The following is a 17,015-nucleotide window of genomic DNA, read 5'->3' as shown; positions in this document are numbered from 1 at the left end:
ACAATCAGATGAAAACATGAATGGTTGTGTTCATGGCACATTAAGAAGGTAATACATTTTTACATTCTTGTCACGACTTCCGCCGAAGTTGGTCCCTCTCCTTGTTCGGGCGGCGTTCGGCGGTCACCGGCTTTCTAGTCACCACGGATCCATGTTTCATTTTGTCTTCATTATACACACCTGGTTTCCATTCCATAATCAATGTTCCTTATTTAACCCTCTGGCTTCCCTTTCTGTTTTGTGGTTGATTGTCATTGTCATGTGGGTTCGTTCTTTGTGCTCTGGATATTTGTATTTTTCCTTGTTGGAACATTGCTTACATTTGGAGTAAATTCAGATTATTACTCATACCTGTGTCCTGCACCTGACTCTGTTTATCCATTCACCTAATCGCTGACAATTCTAGTATTTTTGCACTCTCTTACTCAGGGATTCAAACCAGCAACCTTTCGGTTACTGGCCCAACGTTCTTACTGTAACTGCTGGCTACCTGCCACTGTATTACATTTTTACAGTTAAATGACATATTTATTATAAAACCATTTATAGTACTGGCCTCTGCATGGGGTCTCCAAATCACTAACTCCACCAGTGCACGCACACGCAGGCAGGCAGGCAGGCAGGCAGACAGACAAACACTAAACTAGCATTAAATGACCAGCAAAGGAATGAGGAAAGAGAGAACAGATAAAGAGACGAAGGTAGGGGGGTATCTCATTAGAGCTGCTCTCCTAACAGAGTATTTTTAAATGACAGCGCAACCAAACACGGATTACACACGAGGATAATCCGTCTGTGCTGTGCCAATGCTCCTCTCTCGGCAATCTTCTGGGAAACGCAAGGGTGCGGAGAAGCGCCATTCATCTACCGCTGAGAGCGAGTGCGGGATAGGCACGCAGATGAGAAGACACACTAAATATAGAAGAAGATGCAAGGGAGAGGATGAAAAGAGAGAGGGAACGAGAGAGAGAGCGCGCGTAGGAGAGTGTCAAATCGCTCAGAGGGAGGCATGATCCCTGAAGAAATAAAATTTACCTAAACGGGTGTAGGCTATATAATGAATACGATTTTGCACTTAAGAGGAAAAACCTTCTTTGACATTCATGAATTGCCTGCAAACAGTGTCATCCAATTCATTTCAATGTGTAGCCTAGCCTACTTTCCATGAATTGGACCAGAAGTATTGTGTAACACCAAGTCCTATGGATTTTTAGAAATCGTTATATTTCCACACTATGAGGTTGGAATAATAGTGGGACATTCTGAAAATTATGATAATGCCATTTTAGTGTAAGAGCTGTTTGAAAAGACAGGCTAAAATGCCATCCCTGACCTTTCAGGCTGTCTGGTGCCATCACCTGGCGGTAAATTAGTTAATAGACCAATAAGAGAGTTCCAAACCTCTGCCAAAAACAGCGAGTTTTCTGTTTTCCCCTCCTTACTCAGACCACTGCCAGACAGTCCTAGCAAAATTCTTGCTTGAGATATTGCTATTTGCTAAGAAGCTAATTTTATTTCTGGTTGACCATTTTGATTGAAAATCATCACATTAATTGTTGCTCAAAAACCATTTGATATTGAGATAAAAACGGCTGCATTTGACCTTTAAGAAAACGCCAACGGTAAATTACACGAGCTTGCACGACACATGGAGTGCGCCTGTGGGTTTGCCTTTTTGCTCCTGCACGCTCACCGCACGTGGCGAACTGCTTGGTGCGCATTATAACGATGGCAGTTTAGCAAACTGGAAATTCTACATGACAGGTCGCTTACGCACGGAATCACTCTCTCCACATTTCCCCCGCTCACTCCATCTCTCCAGCTGCGCTTGACACAATTTACTCTGTCACGAATTTCTGGGCTTTAGCCTCTGCTTGGAATACAAACCACACATAGTATCTGGCACAGGCATCACAATCAACATAACACAGGAGACAAGACTCGTTTTAGGCAACAGGTTTTTGGCAGAACGTAAGTACAGACTATTGGAGAGAATTGGTGGGTTGTTAACCGTTGTGACCCGAACTTGTGCTGTGCCCATCAAACGAGCCCGTGTATATGGGATCCATCCGGCTACTTCCCACGCCGTCAAAAGTTAACGCTGTACAGTTGAGCCTACACACGTCTCATAAAACATCTCACAAGATTTATGTTTTGTATTTGAGGCCCGAGAGATGTTGCCACTACAACATAACACATTATGAGAATACTTGGTTTCATCTAGGGACATAACACCCGTGAACTCTGACCTACATTTCCATATCTCAATTCATAAACATATTTAATTTGTTTTTAGAGTAGACAAACAAAAGGTAGCCTACCGTTTGGAATCACCCGTAGGAGAAGTCTCTCGACAAGTCAGGACGCATGCGTAAGCGATGTGCTCATGTTTTTTTTACACGGTCACCGACACACAAACCCGAACTTTCTGTGGTAAGTGTCTTCACCCTGAGCGCCTGTCTGTCAATCCCCTGTCCTCTGCGTGATCACCACGGTTGACGTTGAAACAGCCGTTAAGGTCATGCTGCTCCGGTAACGGGAAAGCCCGAATCCTCCCTCTGACAACTGTACTGTACTGTATCTCTCCGGCAGCCCGACGCGCGTGATAACAGTGTGCGATGAGTTCTCTCCTCCTGCTCCCTCCCTCTGTGTGCGAGAGGAAGTCTGCCTTTCCATTTCCCTCTGCTTATTGAACAGTCGCAGAAGGCTGATTTAACATACGAGGGAAGATTAAGAGTGTATGTGAAGAGGATGCCACAGAGACTGTAAAAGTCTAGCTTAAAGTACTTAATCAGAACTACCATAAGAGCATGCTACAGCAAATGCTTTATATCCATTTGTGGGGAAATTGAGATTGTGTGTGTTGTCTGGGTTCAGTTAGTCATGGACAAAAGTGTTTTTATGGTAAGGGGTTCAACGTGTGTGTATGTGAGTGTGTGGCCTGGTGTGTCCAGGGTGTCTGGGATTCATGTTAGACAGCGGTCAACACTGTAAATTCATTTTTCATAAGGGCTATCCAGACTGCTCCATAATTCAGAGAAGTCTGTCTGTCGGGGGGCAGTCACACCATAATACTGCTGTTTGTGAGAACAAAATGGTCTGTAACAGAACATTATGGTCAGTTATGTTGCCATGACAGAAAGTCAGCTCTGACCAACCAGCAGCCACTTCTGGGGTGTATGCCCGAATCAGAGGCACTAATCTGAATTTGTCCAATAATAAATTGTTTTCCGTTGCAAAATGTTTTGCTAAGGTGTGCACTAACGCATACACTGCAGGTACACACACCAAAAAAAAATAACCACCCTGGGTCACAAATTGTGTGCGTACCTTCACCAAATCCTAACAAATAAAACAAAGCTGACTTAAGTTAGGGCCAGCTTCATACTTTAATTGACTGTAGTAGAATCGTTAGGCATGTCTGCTCTTTGGATCACACTCTGGGTGTTGACCAACTTCAGATGTCAACCAGTCCACAGTGAAGACAGAGCATCTATGCAACAGTAAACAGATACATTTTTCAGAAACAATCTTCTGGGAAGAAACTCCCAAGGGTTATAATACAAAGCAGGATCAATGAGTTAGCCAGCTAACTTTCACAAACAACCAGAAATAACTATAGATTGTCTGGTTCATTATAACAAAGCTAAACTTGGATGTGTGTTTGTGGTTGAGTCAATTCCAATTTCAAGCTTATCTTTCAAAAAATAAAAATATAAATGTATTTGGGAAACACTGGCTTAGAAGACAAAGACAGGGAGTCAACAAATGTCTCTCAACTGATGTATCAAATAAATAAATATCTTGAAATGCAAAATGTGTTTATCAATTTTAAATGCAACCAGTTAATCCGTCGGGCTGAAAAGTGATTATAATCAAACTGAAAATATGGTATTAATACGTCATAAACACATCAAATCACACCACCTCTAAAAAAACAACAAAAGAAAGCAAAACATTCTTACAAAACACACTTGGTCAACAAATCAATCAGTGCAACAACAACAAATATATATAAAGTGAACTTTAAGAGAACTTCAACCATTAGTGATGGAACGCATTGCTGTTAGTTATGTCCTTCATTTCAGAGTGAATTAAAACAGGTTTCCCGACCCAGGCTGCTGGGCTGCATTATAAAAGTAGTTTATCAACACCGTCAGGTGAAATCGACTCAATGATTTTCCTCTTGGCGACGTACTGCAAGAGCTGGAACCGTCTAAGAAACATTGGCCACAGGATCCATAACTTAAGAAACGGCAACACTCAAAGGCTTATTCCCTATAGTTCACTACTGTTGCTCAGGGTTCTAGTCAAAAGTAGTGCACTAAATAAGGACAAGGGTGCCATTTGGTACACATCCTAAGAAACATTGGCCACAATAAAAGGATTCATAACTTTGTAAACAGCAACACTCGAGATGATATCAGTGCATCCCAATTGTAAATACACTAACATCGATTCAATTAACCCCTCAACAAAAAAAAGCAGGCAGGCACTTCTAATTCACTGAAGTAAATCGAAATAAAAAGGTGATTTAAGTAGCGTAAGACAAGAACCTGTCAAGAAATTATATAAAAAGAGCACTAAGGCAACAGGAGTGCCTGAAAAATAATGTGCCAGTGTTGTGCCCAATTCTGCCCACAATAATTTGATGCATTTAGTTTCTTAAATCAGAGGAAGATGGGGATGGAAACTTGAATTAATAATAGAAAAAGTCAAAATCAACACACTACTTTAAAAGGCTAATTTGTTGTGTTACAAATCTATGTACAGAAGCCCAGCAAAAAGCGTACACCCAAACAAACTGACATTAAAAAACTTTCAACATAGTCAAACATAAAATATAAATATGCAGATGAGCTTAAAAGTATTTTCTTTTTGGGGGTTATCAAAACCAACCCCCCACAAAAAATTACAAATAAATGTAAAAAAGGCGTTGCTCTGTGCTGTAAACAAGCTGAAGCTCCAAAATCACTTCCGCTCTTCCCTGCGTTAGTGTTTGAGATGGGTTGAAAGCGGTCCAAACGCCAGGACCATGGTCCTAGCCAAGCCAAACACGGTCACAGTGACCACGCCCATCGGGTGCAGGTGCAAGTGTCGAGCCGCCGTGGTCGGGTCTCAAAGTGAGCAAGAGATGTCGTAGAGAGAAAGCATCCTGAAAGTGTATATTTTTAAAGTCTATTGCTGCTAGCTCTCTAAAGGCCAGGATGTCACCGTGTGCTCCAGTCTGCATGGAGACGTCGCCCCCTTGTGGTGGTGAGGAATAACAAGCATTCAGTCAACTATCAGCTAGGATTCTAGAGCTTTTTCCCCAATGGGAGAATATTCATTGCGTCCTTTCCGCGCCTCCTCCTCAAAACCCATTGGGTTACCTCGTCCTCAAATTGCATTGGAAAATAAGACCTGAGGGGCAGGACCTTGGTCCATCTCCTCCAATTTGATTGAGAAGGAGGCAAGGAGATAGGATGCGAGGAATCACAAGACAAATTGAGACTGTCCACATAGTCTGACAACTAGAGGAAAGAGAATAGAGTATGATCCTCAAGATGGACATATTCTGCCATCATCCCTGACAATACAAGAGATAATTCACTAATTGAGCATTCGAATCAGCACTTTGAACACTTGCTCCACAATCACTAATTACTTAGAAATGACTGAAGAATGGAGGGAGAACAATTGAGATGAATTGTAAGAACAATGAAGAGATGGAGAAAGACTTGATAGAAATGGCAGATGAGATACAGGAGGGAGGGGGAAGATGAATAGAAAGATTAGCAGAACAAAAAGAGACAGAAATCAGGAGGGTCTGAGTGTGTGTGTGTTCGTTCACCTGGTACAGCAGGAGGGTCAGTGGGCTGTGAACTACAGCAGAGTCTGGACTCCGCAGTCCACAAAGTTCTGGAAACGGGGCATCACATCACATAATGAGCCGGCTGAAACAACCACAGTGAACCTTAACACAGGAACTACTACAGCAAACACACCCTTGGCAGAAAATCAGTAATCCTTAGCCAACACATGAATTACTGCAAATACTGATACACACTGGCAGGCAGATGGTTGATATTATATCCGCTTAAAGCACTCACACCAACATGACAATATAGGCTTTTCCCAACATTGCCACCTAGTAGTCATTACTCGATCAGATGACAGATTACACATCAGGGATGGGCAACTGGTTGCCTGGAAACTTCACGTTGAATTGAATTATACGTCGGGCTGAAATGAGCATTTGAGTCAGGGCATTTTTCCTGTCACGACTTCTACAAGTCAGAATGTTGAATAAAATGATACTTTAACGGTTGTCCATGTGGTTCGTCCATTTGGCAGTAGGAATGTGAGACAATATATCCACAGGAAAGTATCATTATTACATCAACGTTTCAAAGCACTGGTAGTGCATTCAGATTTTGATCAGCTGAAGCATGCGCAGAACCATGTAAACACGGACACGAGCTCTGCAAGTATGCAGTCTCGTGCATGTATTTTTTTAAACTTGTGCACTTGCTTCAGTTGATAAATCTGAATGCACTACCAGCGCTTTGAAACGTTGATGTAATTAGACTTTCCTATGGATATACAGTGCATTCATAAAGTATTCAGACCCCTTCCCCCTTTCCACATTTTGTTACGTTACAGCCTTATTCTACAATGGATTAATACATGTTTCCCCCTCACCAATCTACACACAATAACCCATAATGACAAAGCGAAAACAGGTTTAGAATGTTTGAAAAATAAAAAACAGATACCTTATTCACATAAGTATTCAGACTCTTTGCTTTGAGACTCGAAATGGAGCTCAGGTGCATCCTGTTTCCATTGATCATCCTTGAGATGTTTCTACAACTTGAGTCCACCTGTGGTAAATTCAATTGATTGAACATGATTTGGAAAGGCACATACCTGTCTATATAAGGTTCCACAGCTGACAGTGCATGTCAGAGTAAAAACCATGCCATGAGATCGAAGGAATTGTGCGTTGAGCTCCGAGACAGGATTGTGTCGAGGCACAGACCTGGGAAAGGATACCAAAACATTTCTGCAGCAATGAAGATCCCCAAGAACAGTGGACTGGCCTCTATCATTCTTAAATGGATCAAGTTTGGAACCACCTAGATTCTTCCTAAAGCTGACCGCCCAGCCAAACTGAGCAATCGGGGGAGAAAGGCCTTGGTTAGGGAGGTGACCCCGATGGTCACTCTGAAAGAACTCCAGAGTTGCACTGTGGAGATGGAAGAACCTTCCAGAAGGACAACCATCTCTGCAGCACTCCACCAATCAGGCCTTTATGGTAGAGAGGCCAGACGGAAGCCACTCCTTAGTAAAAGGTACGACAGCCCATTTGGTTCTCTGGTCTGAAGTAACCAAGATGGAACTTTCTGGCCTGAATGCCAAGTGTCAATTCTGGAGGAAACCTGGCACCATCCCTACGTTGAAGCATGGTGGTGGCATCATCATGCTGTGGGGATGTTTTCAGTGGCAGGGACTGGGAGACTAGTCAGGATCGAGGCAAAGATGAACAGAGAAAAGTACAGAGATTCTTGATGAAAACCTTCTCCAGAGTGCTCAGGACATCAGAACTGGGGCGAAGGTTACAACGATCCTAAGCACACAGCCATGACAATGCAGGAGTGGCTTCGGGACAAGTCTCTGAATGTCCTTGACTGGCCCAGCCTCAGCATGGATTTGAAACCAATCGAACATCTCTGGAGATTCCTGAAAATAGCTGTACAGTGACGCTCCCCATCCAACCTGACAGAGCTTGAGAGGATCTGCAGAGAAGAATGGGAGAAAGTCCCCAAATACAGGTGTGCCAAGCTTGTAGTGTCATGCCCAAGAAGACTCGAGGCTGTAATCACTGCCAAAGGTGCTTCAACAAAGTACTGAGTAAAGGCTCTGAATACTTTTGTAAATGTCATATTTCAGTTTTTGAAATGTAATACATTTGCAAGAATTTCTAAAAACATGTTTTTGCTTTGCCATTATGGGGCATTGTGTGTAGATTGAGGGAAAAAAAGAATTGAATCTATTTTAGAATAAGGCTGTTACGTAACAAAATGTGGAAAAGGTCAAGGGGTCTGAATACTTTCTGAATGCATTGTATTCTCACATTCCTACTGCCAAATGGACCAACCGCAGACAATCGGTAAAGTACATAAAAAATATAATTTTATTCAACATTCTGGCTTGTAGAAGTCGTGAGACGAAACTGAAATTTCTGACCAACGTAAAATTCAATGCCAGGTTTCCAGGCAAGGCAACTGATGGTCCGTGCGGAACGCAGTCGGGGTCTTAACTTACTGTTGAGAGTTAAAATAGTGGTGTAATTATTTTGGGGGGGGATTGTGCGCCAGCTGTTGTTCTCTTGATTTGTAAATTATCCCATGTCAGCTAACATTTTTTAGACATATTTTAGAAGTTAGTCTAAACAGCTGTCGAATTACCGACTGGGGGACCCCACCACAATTTGTTTGTCACTCTCATTCAGATATCATATTAAAAATTATATTAAAAACTGCAAACATAGTGGCGCAGCAGTCGAAGGCACTGCATCACAGTGTTGCGGCGTCACTACAGCCTGGGGTTCGATCCGTGACTCGGAGTCCCATAGGGCGGCACACAATTGGTCCAGCATCACCCTGGTTAGGGGAGGGTTTGGCTGGTGGGGCTCTACTTGGCTCATCGCACTCTAGCAACTCCTTGTGGTGGGCAGGGCACCTGCGGGCTGACTTCTGTCGTCAGTTGAAAAGTGTTTCAAAATGTTTTAATAATTCCATTTCTTTTTTAATTATGCTAACATTTCTCTCCACCCATGTCAAAATGTGTAGAATTGCAGTAAATCAACAGTAAAAAGCCCCTCCAACAACACACAAAAGGCTAGGGCCGGGTCTGACATTTACTTTTTTAGCAACTTTTTTAAAACTTGTTATAAAGCTGAAGTCACTTGTGTCAACAAACAAACAAAAAAGGTCCATTAACACCATATGCCAAAAGGGTGAACTTGAAAATGAGTGAAGTACATAGGAGGGATCTGAAATCATTTTCTGTGCTTGCCCATAGACCACGTGTCAAACTCGTTTCACAGAGGGTGTCCACAGGTTTTCCACTCCTCCCTTTTACTTAATTGATGAATTAAGGTCACTGATTAGTAAGGAACTCCCTTCACCTGGTCATCTTGGGCTTAATTGAAAGGAAAAGCTAACACTAGGCTCTCCATGGAATGAGTTTGACACCCCTGCCATAGACAATGTTATCACCCCTTTACGGCCATCCAAAATAATGTACAAAAAAACTAAATAAATAAAAAGGACTGCTACATTTAGCTGGCATGTTCCAGGAGGGACGAGAGGAATCATGACATTGATAAAATATATTTAGAGGAGCCAAATATTTTCGAATAGCCTATTCCACTCTGGCTTTCCGTGGTACCAGCGAGATGTGTCGTAGCCCATCTGGCTTTCCGTGGTACCAGCGAGATGTGTAGTAGCCCATCTGGCTTTCCGTGGTACCAACGAGATGTGTCGTACCCCATCTGGCTTTCCGTGGTACAAACGAGATGTGTCGTGGCCTAGGCCTATCTGGCTCTCTGTGTGTCTGTGTGCTCCAAAGCATGCAGATGGATCAAGTGACAGTGAATGAGCCTTGCTGCAGTGCAACTCTGCGGTCCTCAGAACTGGATAAGTATAAACTCATTCACATTTTCCCCCTTCATCCTCCTCTCTTATTTAGGCCTAGGCTGCTATATGCGTTGTAGGTAGGTTGCACACTGCTAGGATAACATGGAAATAGGCCTAGGCCAACTACGCATTTCTTTCATAAGCTTTCCTCAGCTGTAGTCATAGTTCTCTTTTCACTCATTAGATTTTTCCATCTTGGTATTTTTTCTCAATTTCATTTGTCATTCAAATATATTTGTCATTCAAAATAAATCTGTGAATGAGAATAGCATATTACGGTGGAAATTACAAGACTATGTTATAATGCTGTTATTGCATCAAATGGTTGTTTTATGCAACAGAATAAGGGGTTGTTAGAACACTCATCTGTGTGTGTTCTACTGAGGATGGGCCTCTAGAATATTTACAATGTCTTTGGGTAAAACCACATTCCAGAGCATGAGTTAATGTTTCTGTTCTTATAGGGTACCAGGGAGAGATGACACTAGTGCCAGACCCTGGTCTCTACACAATGAGATACTGTCTGCTGTGAATTATAAGTATCTTTCACACAAATCTTAACCTTGTGACACATTCCATACATCTGTTTGTCATATAGACTGAAGGAGGATGTACTTTGCTATAAAATGCTGTGGCTCAAACCAGGGGTGATTACTGACCAGCTCCATTACGGCACTAATTAAATAATGAAGTTTCATTATTTTGAGGAAATATAAGTCTCTTCTTTTGATTACAATAATTCCACCACAATAGACTCCGATGTTCATAATGATTCCCATTTATAAGCTGCAATTTTAGTACAAAGATTTTATTAGAATAGTTTGGAAAAAACTTGTCGTAACTTTAATTCGTCTTAAAGTTTTTATGATATTTCAATTAGTAGGACAAGGCTTTTGGTTGTTTGACTCACTATGATAAGGACAGATTTTTTTTCTGCCAGATGCATGCATCATTACTGTCTAACGCTTTGCTCAACTGTAAGGTTTGTTCAAATTTCTCATTAGATTTTTATATCTTGCTATTGTTTCTTCTCTCTCGCTCTCATTTTTACCTTAGGCCTCCCATGTGGGGTTATTCAAAAGCAACTTAAAACTTTGAGACATCTAACGGAGTTCATTGTTTGATCATGAAATCTAGCATGCATTAAACTAAAAGTGGCTTAAAACCCTTTAGAACCAATAGTGGTGGTCAACAGCCTTTCTTTAAATTTCTATAAACGTATTTACCAAATGATGGTGCCGAAGCAACGATGACTTTTCACTGTGGAAGAGGCTGTATCCATGTTGGTTTGTGATAAGGATTTCGGACACGTACTTGCACTTTGAAAGCGATGATGTCGAGGTGAGTGAAACAAGTCAACAGCAGATATACGTTTGGTGTTGTTGATGTTTGATGCTGTAAAACTTGGGGAGTAGCAAATCCTGTCATGATCACTTGGTTGGTACAGCAAGTACAGGCGAGCACATAAGCGTGGAGCAGGAGCTCCAATGGTTGCTCTCTGACTCATGGAAATAGTTGCAGTGTTTAGCTGTATATAGATATAGATTCTCTCAAATGTTGTGCACAAATTTGTTTACATCCCTGTTAGTGAGCATTTTTCCTTTGCCAAGATAATCCATCCACCTGACAGGTGTGGCATATCAAGAAGCTGATTAAACAGGATGATAGTTACAGGTGCACCTTGTGCTGGGGACAATAAAAGGCCACTCTAAAATGTGCTGTTTTGTCACAATGACACAGATGTCTCAAGCTTTGAAGGAGCGTGCAATTGGCATGCTGACTGCAGGAATGTCCACCAGACCTGTTGCCAAATAATTTAATCTTAATTTCTCTACCGCGGATCACGTGTAACCACACCATCCCAGGACCTCCACATCCAGCTTCTTCACCTACGGGATCATCTGAGACCAGCCAACCGGACAGCTGATGAAACTGTGGGTTTGCACACTGTCAGAAACAGTCTCAGGAAAGCTCATCCAAGTGCTCCTCATCCTCACCAGGATCTTGACCTGACTGCAGTTCAGCGTCATAACCGACTTCAGTGGGCAAATGCTCACCTTCGATGGCCACTGGCCTGCTAGAGAAGTGTGCTCTTCATGGATGAATCCCGGTTTCAACCGTTCCGGCCAGATGGCAGACAACGTGTATGGCGTTGTGTGGGTGAGAGGTATGCTGAGGTTGTGAACAGAGTGCCCCATGGTGGCGGTGGGGTTATAGTATGGGCAGGCATAAGCTACGGACAACGGACACAATTGCAGACATCGTGATGAGATCCTAAGATCCATTGTCGTGCCATTTATCCCTCGCCATCACCTCATGTTTCAGCATGATAATGCATGAGTGTTAATCTGTTGTTGTTTTTTTATAGTGAGGGTCTTTACACAATGAACGACAAAATGAGTTATTCTTACTGACATGAATGTGGTGTCATTAAAGAAGAGGTTGTGCTCTTAAAAAAAACAGGTTAATTGTTATTTGTTCTTTGTTTTTGCACAAGGTATGTTTGTTTGAAATTCTGAGTATTCTACAGCAGCAGCCTAAAATTCTATTGGGATCTAAAGGGTTAATAGGCCAAGTCAGATTCATATCAAATGGACAGAAAATAGACCATTTGGGCTTCTATAACGATAAGACATCGGAGTGTCCCCTATAAAAACAGACTTTGGCTATTGGCCCTTATCATTCGAGAGAGAAAAATATAGATTTAGCTAAATCTATCTACATTGTTCTCTTGCTTTGTGTAAATATAAAATATTTATTGAAATGGGCTATAGCAAATGGGAATATAGCCAATTTACTGCCCTGCTGTGTGCTGCCACTGCCAATTCTGATTGGAGTAATTGTTTCATATTGTGATTTTTTTTACTTGCCCATTCAGACAACTTAAATCTATATTCTGGTTGTCCACCATTTAAAAAAAATTATATATATATTTTTTTTACTTGCCCCCGAACGCTGACGAGCCCTGGCATGTATGGGTATGGAACTCATGATGAGTTTAGATTTTTGTGGCCCCACCCCCATCAAAGTTGCCCATCCCTGATACAGATAGATGGTAAAAACGTCACATCTACATAGCTTTTCCAATCAGTTAAAATAAAATATTGGGGATGCATCTTAGCAGTTTGCAAAACGTAGTCATTCAGAGGAAGTGTCACCTGGTTGATGAGCCGTGTCCTCTGCTCTCCAGTCCAGTGTGGTGAGGCGTACTGGGAGAGGAGAGCAGGAGTCAAAAGGTCAATACATACATGTCTAAAATGCATCCTTCTCCTCAATAAGTTATATGGGGAGAGGAACGAGTGTGTTTATCATGCTATGGTACAGTATTAAAGCAGATGTATGTGTGTGGTCTCTAGCATGTCACGCATGTATATTAGTTTGGATTAGTGTTGATGAGGAATGTGTCATGTTGTAGTGCATGTTTTCATACCAATCGCCACTAAGAATTCTCCAGGGAACAATACATTTATTCAATGAATACGTTATCCCCCCGCAAAAAAAGGTTATCTGCCTGCATGAGTGTGTTTGTTTGTTTACCTGGTACGTGTAATTGGTTTGCGAGTAGCGCATGGGCATCTGTGGAATCATGACTCCTGGAAAGCCGTTGTACGAGTAAGGCTGAGAAGAGAGGAAGGAGAAAACTGCAGTGTCAAAGGTAGATGTACGCAAAGTTCTATCTGCAACGTTCCACAATGTTTGCCTGCTGAACATGGTCCTGGTGTGCTGGGCGGGCAGGTTGGGGTTGGTGCACTTTTGGGACCACTATTAGTCCTAAAGTGTGAATTGATTCAAGCCCATCTTGCAACACAGTGCTTGCGTCCCAAATGGCGCCCTGGTCAAAAGTAGTGCACTTCACAGGGAATAGGGTGACATTTAAGACACTCACGTGGCTTTGGGGTAATGACAGGGCCTTACCTGGAAGTAGGGATTGCCGCCATTGAGTACAGGTGAAGGCTGAGCCATGCCCCCGCCCATAGGAGAGCAGCAGGTGCAGTAGATGTACTGGGAGGGGGTTATCCAGGGGGCCTGATCAACCAGGTGAGACGGCATGGAACCTGGGCGGGTAAACAAATGAACAAACCTTCGTCCTCATTCTAGGCTGACTATAATTAAAGACATGCCAGGTCTCACAATGCCTAGATGGGTGTTTGACATTTCAACTAACCACTAATAATTTGATATAGCAATTTGACAGCCGACTGCAGTCGATCTGGCATGCAACCATTGGTTGATGCAATGCAATGTCTGCAATGTGGTCGACGTAAAACACGTTTAGCCACAACCCAGACTTCTGTTGTGGCAATGGATTTACCAAAGGCAAGGAGCCGAAGACATAAGAAAATGTTGAGACTACGACATATCAATGGACCAAATGCACACAAGCAACACACTCACGTGAGCTCCTTTCCTTCATGATTGCTGGACCCAGCTTGAGTTTCCTCCCTTTAAAACTGATCTGTTGCTACAGAGTAAACATGGTGAAGACGAAACACATTAGCTTGTGAGTAGAGTGAAGGCAAAGTTTGAAAGACTTGAATGTGACCATGTTAAATAAATTACCCTTACTTCAATGATGGTTTGGATGTCAACGTCTTCATTGAAGTAAACAAATCCATAACTACACAAAGTCAAAGAGTGACATTGTTCCATAAGACAATGTTTACGGGGATGCACTTTTCTTGAATAAAGGTGGAGCCTACTGATTTGGAACTCACCCTTTGCAGATACCTCCACGGTAAGTGATGATTTTCACTTCCTTCACGGCACCAAATCTCGCAAAGAAGTCACGGATTTCGTTCTCATCCACCTGGAAAGGACAATATGAGCACGTTAGATAATGACGATGTATCCCAATCCATTTGGAAATTATTTGAGCTTACTCACCTTCATGTCGATTCCTCCAACAAAAAGTGTGTTTGGAGTCATTTTACCTTCAGGTAAAATATAACCATTTGACAGCTTCAAACTTGCGGAAGTCTGACATCCGTTGCTCTGTTTCTGGATATCCTGGAAGAAATTAAAGTAGCTAGACATTGGTCATACCAGTTGCCTTTCACTTTTCTACAAAGTCCAATCACAACATGCTCAAGTGGGCAGAAAGATTGTAGCCATCTCAGAGTAAGCCTCATCATCAGATGGAGAATCTATTGATCCAGCTAGCTAGCTCAGTCACAGGTGAAAGGAATTAGTTATACCATGTGCTCAACCATTCTATCCAGGATTAGAACGTCAAGAAGGCAAGGGGAACTCTCAGAGGGCAATCCACTTCTATTTCAGCCATCAGGGTATTGTCATTGTCCAACCTTTCCCGGCTAGTTAGTTCCTAACTAACTTACCTATAGAAAAACTTGATTAGCTAAAGTTAACTATACAAAATTATTATTATTCATATGTGACAAAACTAGCTAGCTAGTTAGGCAATCGTTCATTACCTGGCTGGCTATCTTGGATGGCCGGGCCCTAGCTTGCTAGCGTAACAAAGACGCAGAGGAGCAACTAACTTTCGCTAGCTAGGTACGTTATGTTATTAACTAGAAACGTGGTCGTTTATTGGAGGGAAAATGATTAACTAGTTAACTAAACGACCTAGCTATAATGTTATGAACTGAATTTATCAAGCATGAGAACAGACGATACACTACTTTAATGTTAAGTATATTTAACTTGCTAGCTAACCTAGAAATGTGATATATAGCTTGTTGACTTTAGCTAACTCACTCCTGAGAAATTGGACAGGGATTTTTTTCTCTCTTATTCCTTACTTAAAAAGTATACATGTTTGGGTCATTCTCAAAACAAGGATGTAGCTAGCTACTCACCATTTCTAAAACCGTTAAAACAGAATAAATTAAACACACTGCCGCGCAAACTTTCCCCGCTTGAAGTGCACGAAAAAACGTTGAACCGATTGTCAAAAGCGATGCGCCACGCGCAAGCTTACATTTGCTGAACCTAATTGGGATGTTCCAAAAAGTACATTGGTTGCTTTTGTGTATTTTTATTCTGTTGTTTTTTACGCGTAATTTCGTTACACGAGTAAAACTTTGTCCGGAAAAAAAGGTTAACACTATGTTGGGGTGTATTCTTTAAATAATGACATCTGATATCAAGCGTCTAGATTTCATCTCCCTCCGCAAATAAAATGTAATGAACCAGGTAGGGATCAGGTCTCGAACCCTCTACCCACTATCCCGAAGTCCAAAGCGCTGTCGACTGTGCCACGAAAGTATCCTCCAGGTACAGTGTCTATATCCGCGCTTATAAAGCCAGAGTCGTTACGCTACTCCCGCCTTTCAAATAGCCCATCATTTCTAGTCTGCGACTCAACGTTTTATAGGAACGCGCTCACCGGTCAAGCACACGCACAGTCCGATCACTTCTGACACCAGTGTAATGAAACAGCAGGGAGCAGGTCTCGAACCCTCGACGTTCTAGCCCGACGTCCAGCGGGCTATCGACTGTGCTGCAAAATCATGCTCAAGCGGCAGAGTCGATATCCGCGCTTACAAACCCAGGGTTGTTACAATAGGTTTCACAAAGAGCAAGAATGTAGCTAACGTTAGCTGTTTCATGTGTGTGAAAGTATAGGATTGTTCACAAATGGCGCCTGTGTTGACATTCAGCAGCAGCTCCATTGCAACAAATAACTAATTAACCACAATGTGGCATTAAGTACAGTAATCAAATCCATTCCTTTGATGACATTTAGCTAATCAGAGTCAGGTCCTGATCAATCGAGCTACCACATGATTTTGCTGAGGGAGAGTAAAATCAAAGATTTTTACAACTAACCAAAGATGGACCATAACCTGACTTTTCCAATGAGCAAATTAATCATACTGGGCAGAACAAATAATGAGATGGGCAAAGCCAAGCACGCGCTATTGAGATCCTATTTGCTCATTCCAGCAATTATTTGGACATTCCCGAAAGGGAACGCCTACTATGTCAAATGCGCGGGTGCAATAACTCAATTCGCCCTTGTACTCCTAAACGCATTTTTTTTGTTGTAACTTTGGCAAAGGGTAAAGTCCACAAAATTCAGTTCACTCTGTTTGTTACAGATTGTAGTTTTGGAAATAGAAAAATGTATGGACATCAAATGTTTAATCGGTGAGAAAATTGGCAGAATCTTTGCCAAAATCATTTTCGCTCCATCATCTCCCACTGCCGGTCACTAGGCTCCCGCTCATCACCATATGTGGTAGTGAGTGGAAACGCCAAACAGATGCTTCACATTTACACATCCGGTGAAATATTTGTTTTTTACTCGTTAGCAGCTGCCAAGGCAACAGCCTGGGGTCCAACAATTTTAAAAACATTATAGTA

The 17,015-nt window shown here is 42.1% G+C and overlaps 2 protein-coding genes across 5 annotated transcripts in view; both read right to left on the bottom strand.

The window, feature by feature from the left end:
• Positions 1 to 2,640, bottom strand: part of LOC112236371 (raftlin-like) — a 64,541-nt gene extending 61,901 nt beyond the window's left edge. Inside the window, exon 1 of the mRNA XM_042310535.1 lies at positions 2,322 to 2,640. The gene's annotated coding sequence lies outside the window, so the exon portion shown is untranslated. The remainder of the gene's footprint in view (positions 1 to 2,321) is intronic.
• Positions 2,641 to 3,380: 740 nt separating this feature from the next.
• On the bottom strand, positions 3,381 to 16,193 carry LOC112236370 (deleted in azoospermia-like). Of its 4 annotated transcripts, none has more exons than XR_006080583.1 (11): positions 15,506 to 15,999; positions 14,882 to 15,022; positions 14,571 to 14,693; positions 14,402 to 14,493; positions 14,253 to 14,304; positions 14,082 to 14,148; positions 13,602 to 13,741; positions 13,224 to 13,304; positions 12,845 to 12,895; positions 5,834 to 5,936; positions 3,381 to 5,247 (listed from the first exon to the last, which is right to left on the bottom strand). XR_006080583.1 is itself a non-coding variant. In XM_042310589.1 (11 exons), the coding sequence occupies exons 2-10, from the start codon at positions 14,894 to 14,896 to the stop codon at positions 5,866 to 5,868; spliced, it is 657 nt and encodes a 218-aa protein (XP_042166523.1). In that variant the 5' UTR covers positions 14,897 to 15,022; positions 15,506 to 15,999; the 3' UTR covers positions 3,381 to 5,247; positions 5,834 to 5,865. The 4 variants fall into 4 exon arrangements, 3 of the variants coding, with proteins under 3 accessions (XP_042166523.1, XP_042166525.1, XP_042166524.1); XM_042310589.1 differs by having other exon boundaries at positions 5,834 to 5,901; XM_042310591.1 differs by lacking the exons at positions 14,882 to 15,022; positions 15,506 to 15,999 and adding an exon at positions 16,036 to 16,193 and having other exon boundaries at positions 5,834 to 5,901.
• Positions 16,194 to 17,015: the final 822 nt, after the last annotated feature.

Source organism: Oncorhynchus tshawytscha, linkage group LG31 (genome assembly GCF_018296145.1).
Source record: "Oncorhynchus tshawytscha isolate Ot180627B linkage group LG31, Otsh_v2.0, whole genome shotgun sequence".
NCBI lineage: Eukaryota > Metazoa > Chordata > Actinopteri > Salmoniformes > Salmonidae > Oncorhynchus > Oncorhynchus tshawytscha.
Note: the sequence above shows the minus strand (reverse complement) of the source record. Positions and strands in the feature narration are given on the sequence as shown.

Coding starts and splice junctions, on each gene's coding strand:
- LOC112236370 (XM_042310589.1), bottom strand. Junction 14,305..14,401: donor CGTGGAGGTATCTGCAAAGG/GTGAGTTCCAAA, acceptor GACTTTGTGTAG/TTATGGATTTGTTTACTTCA. Junction 13,742..14,081: donor CATGAAGGAAAGGAGCTCAC/GTGAGTGTGTTG, acceptor TTACCCGCCCAG/GTTCCATGCCGTCTCACCTG.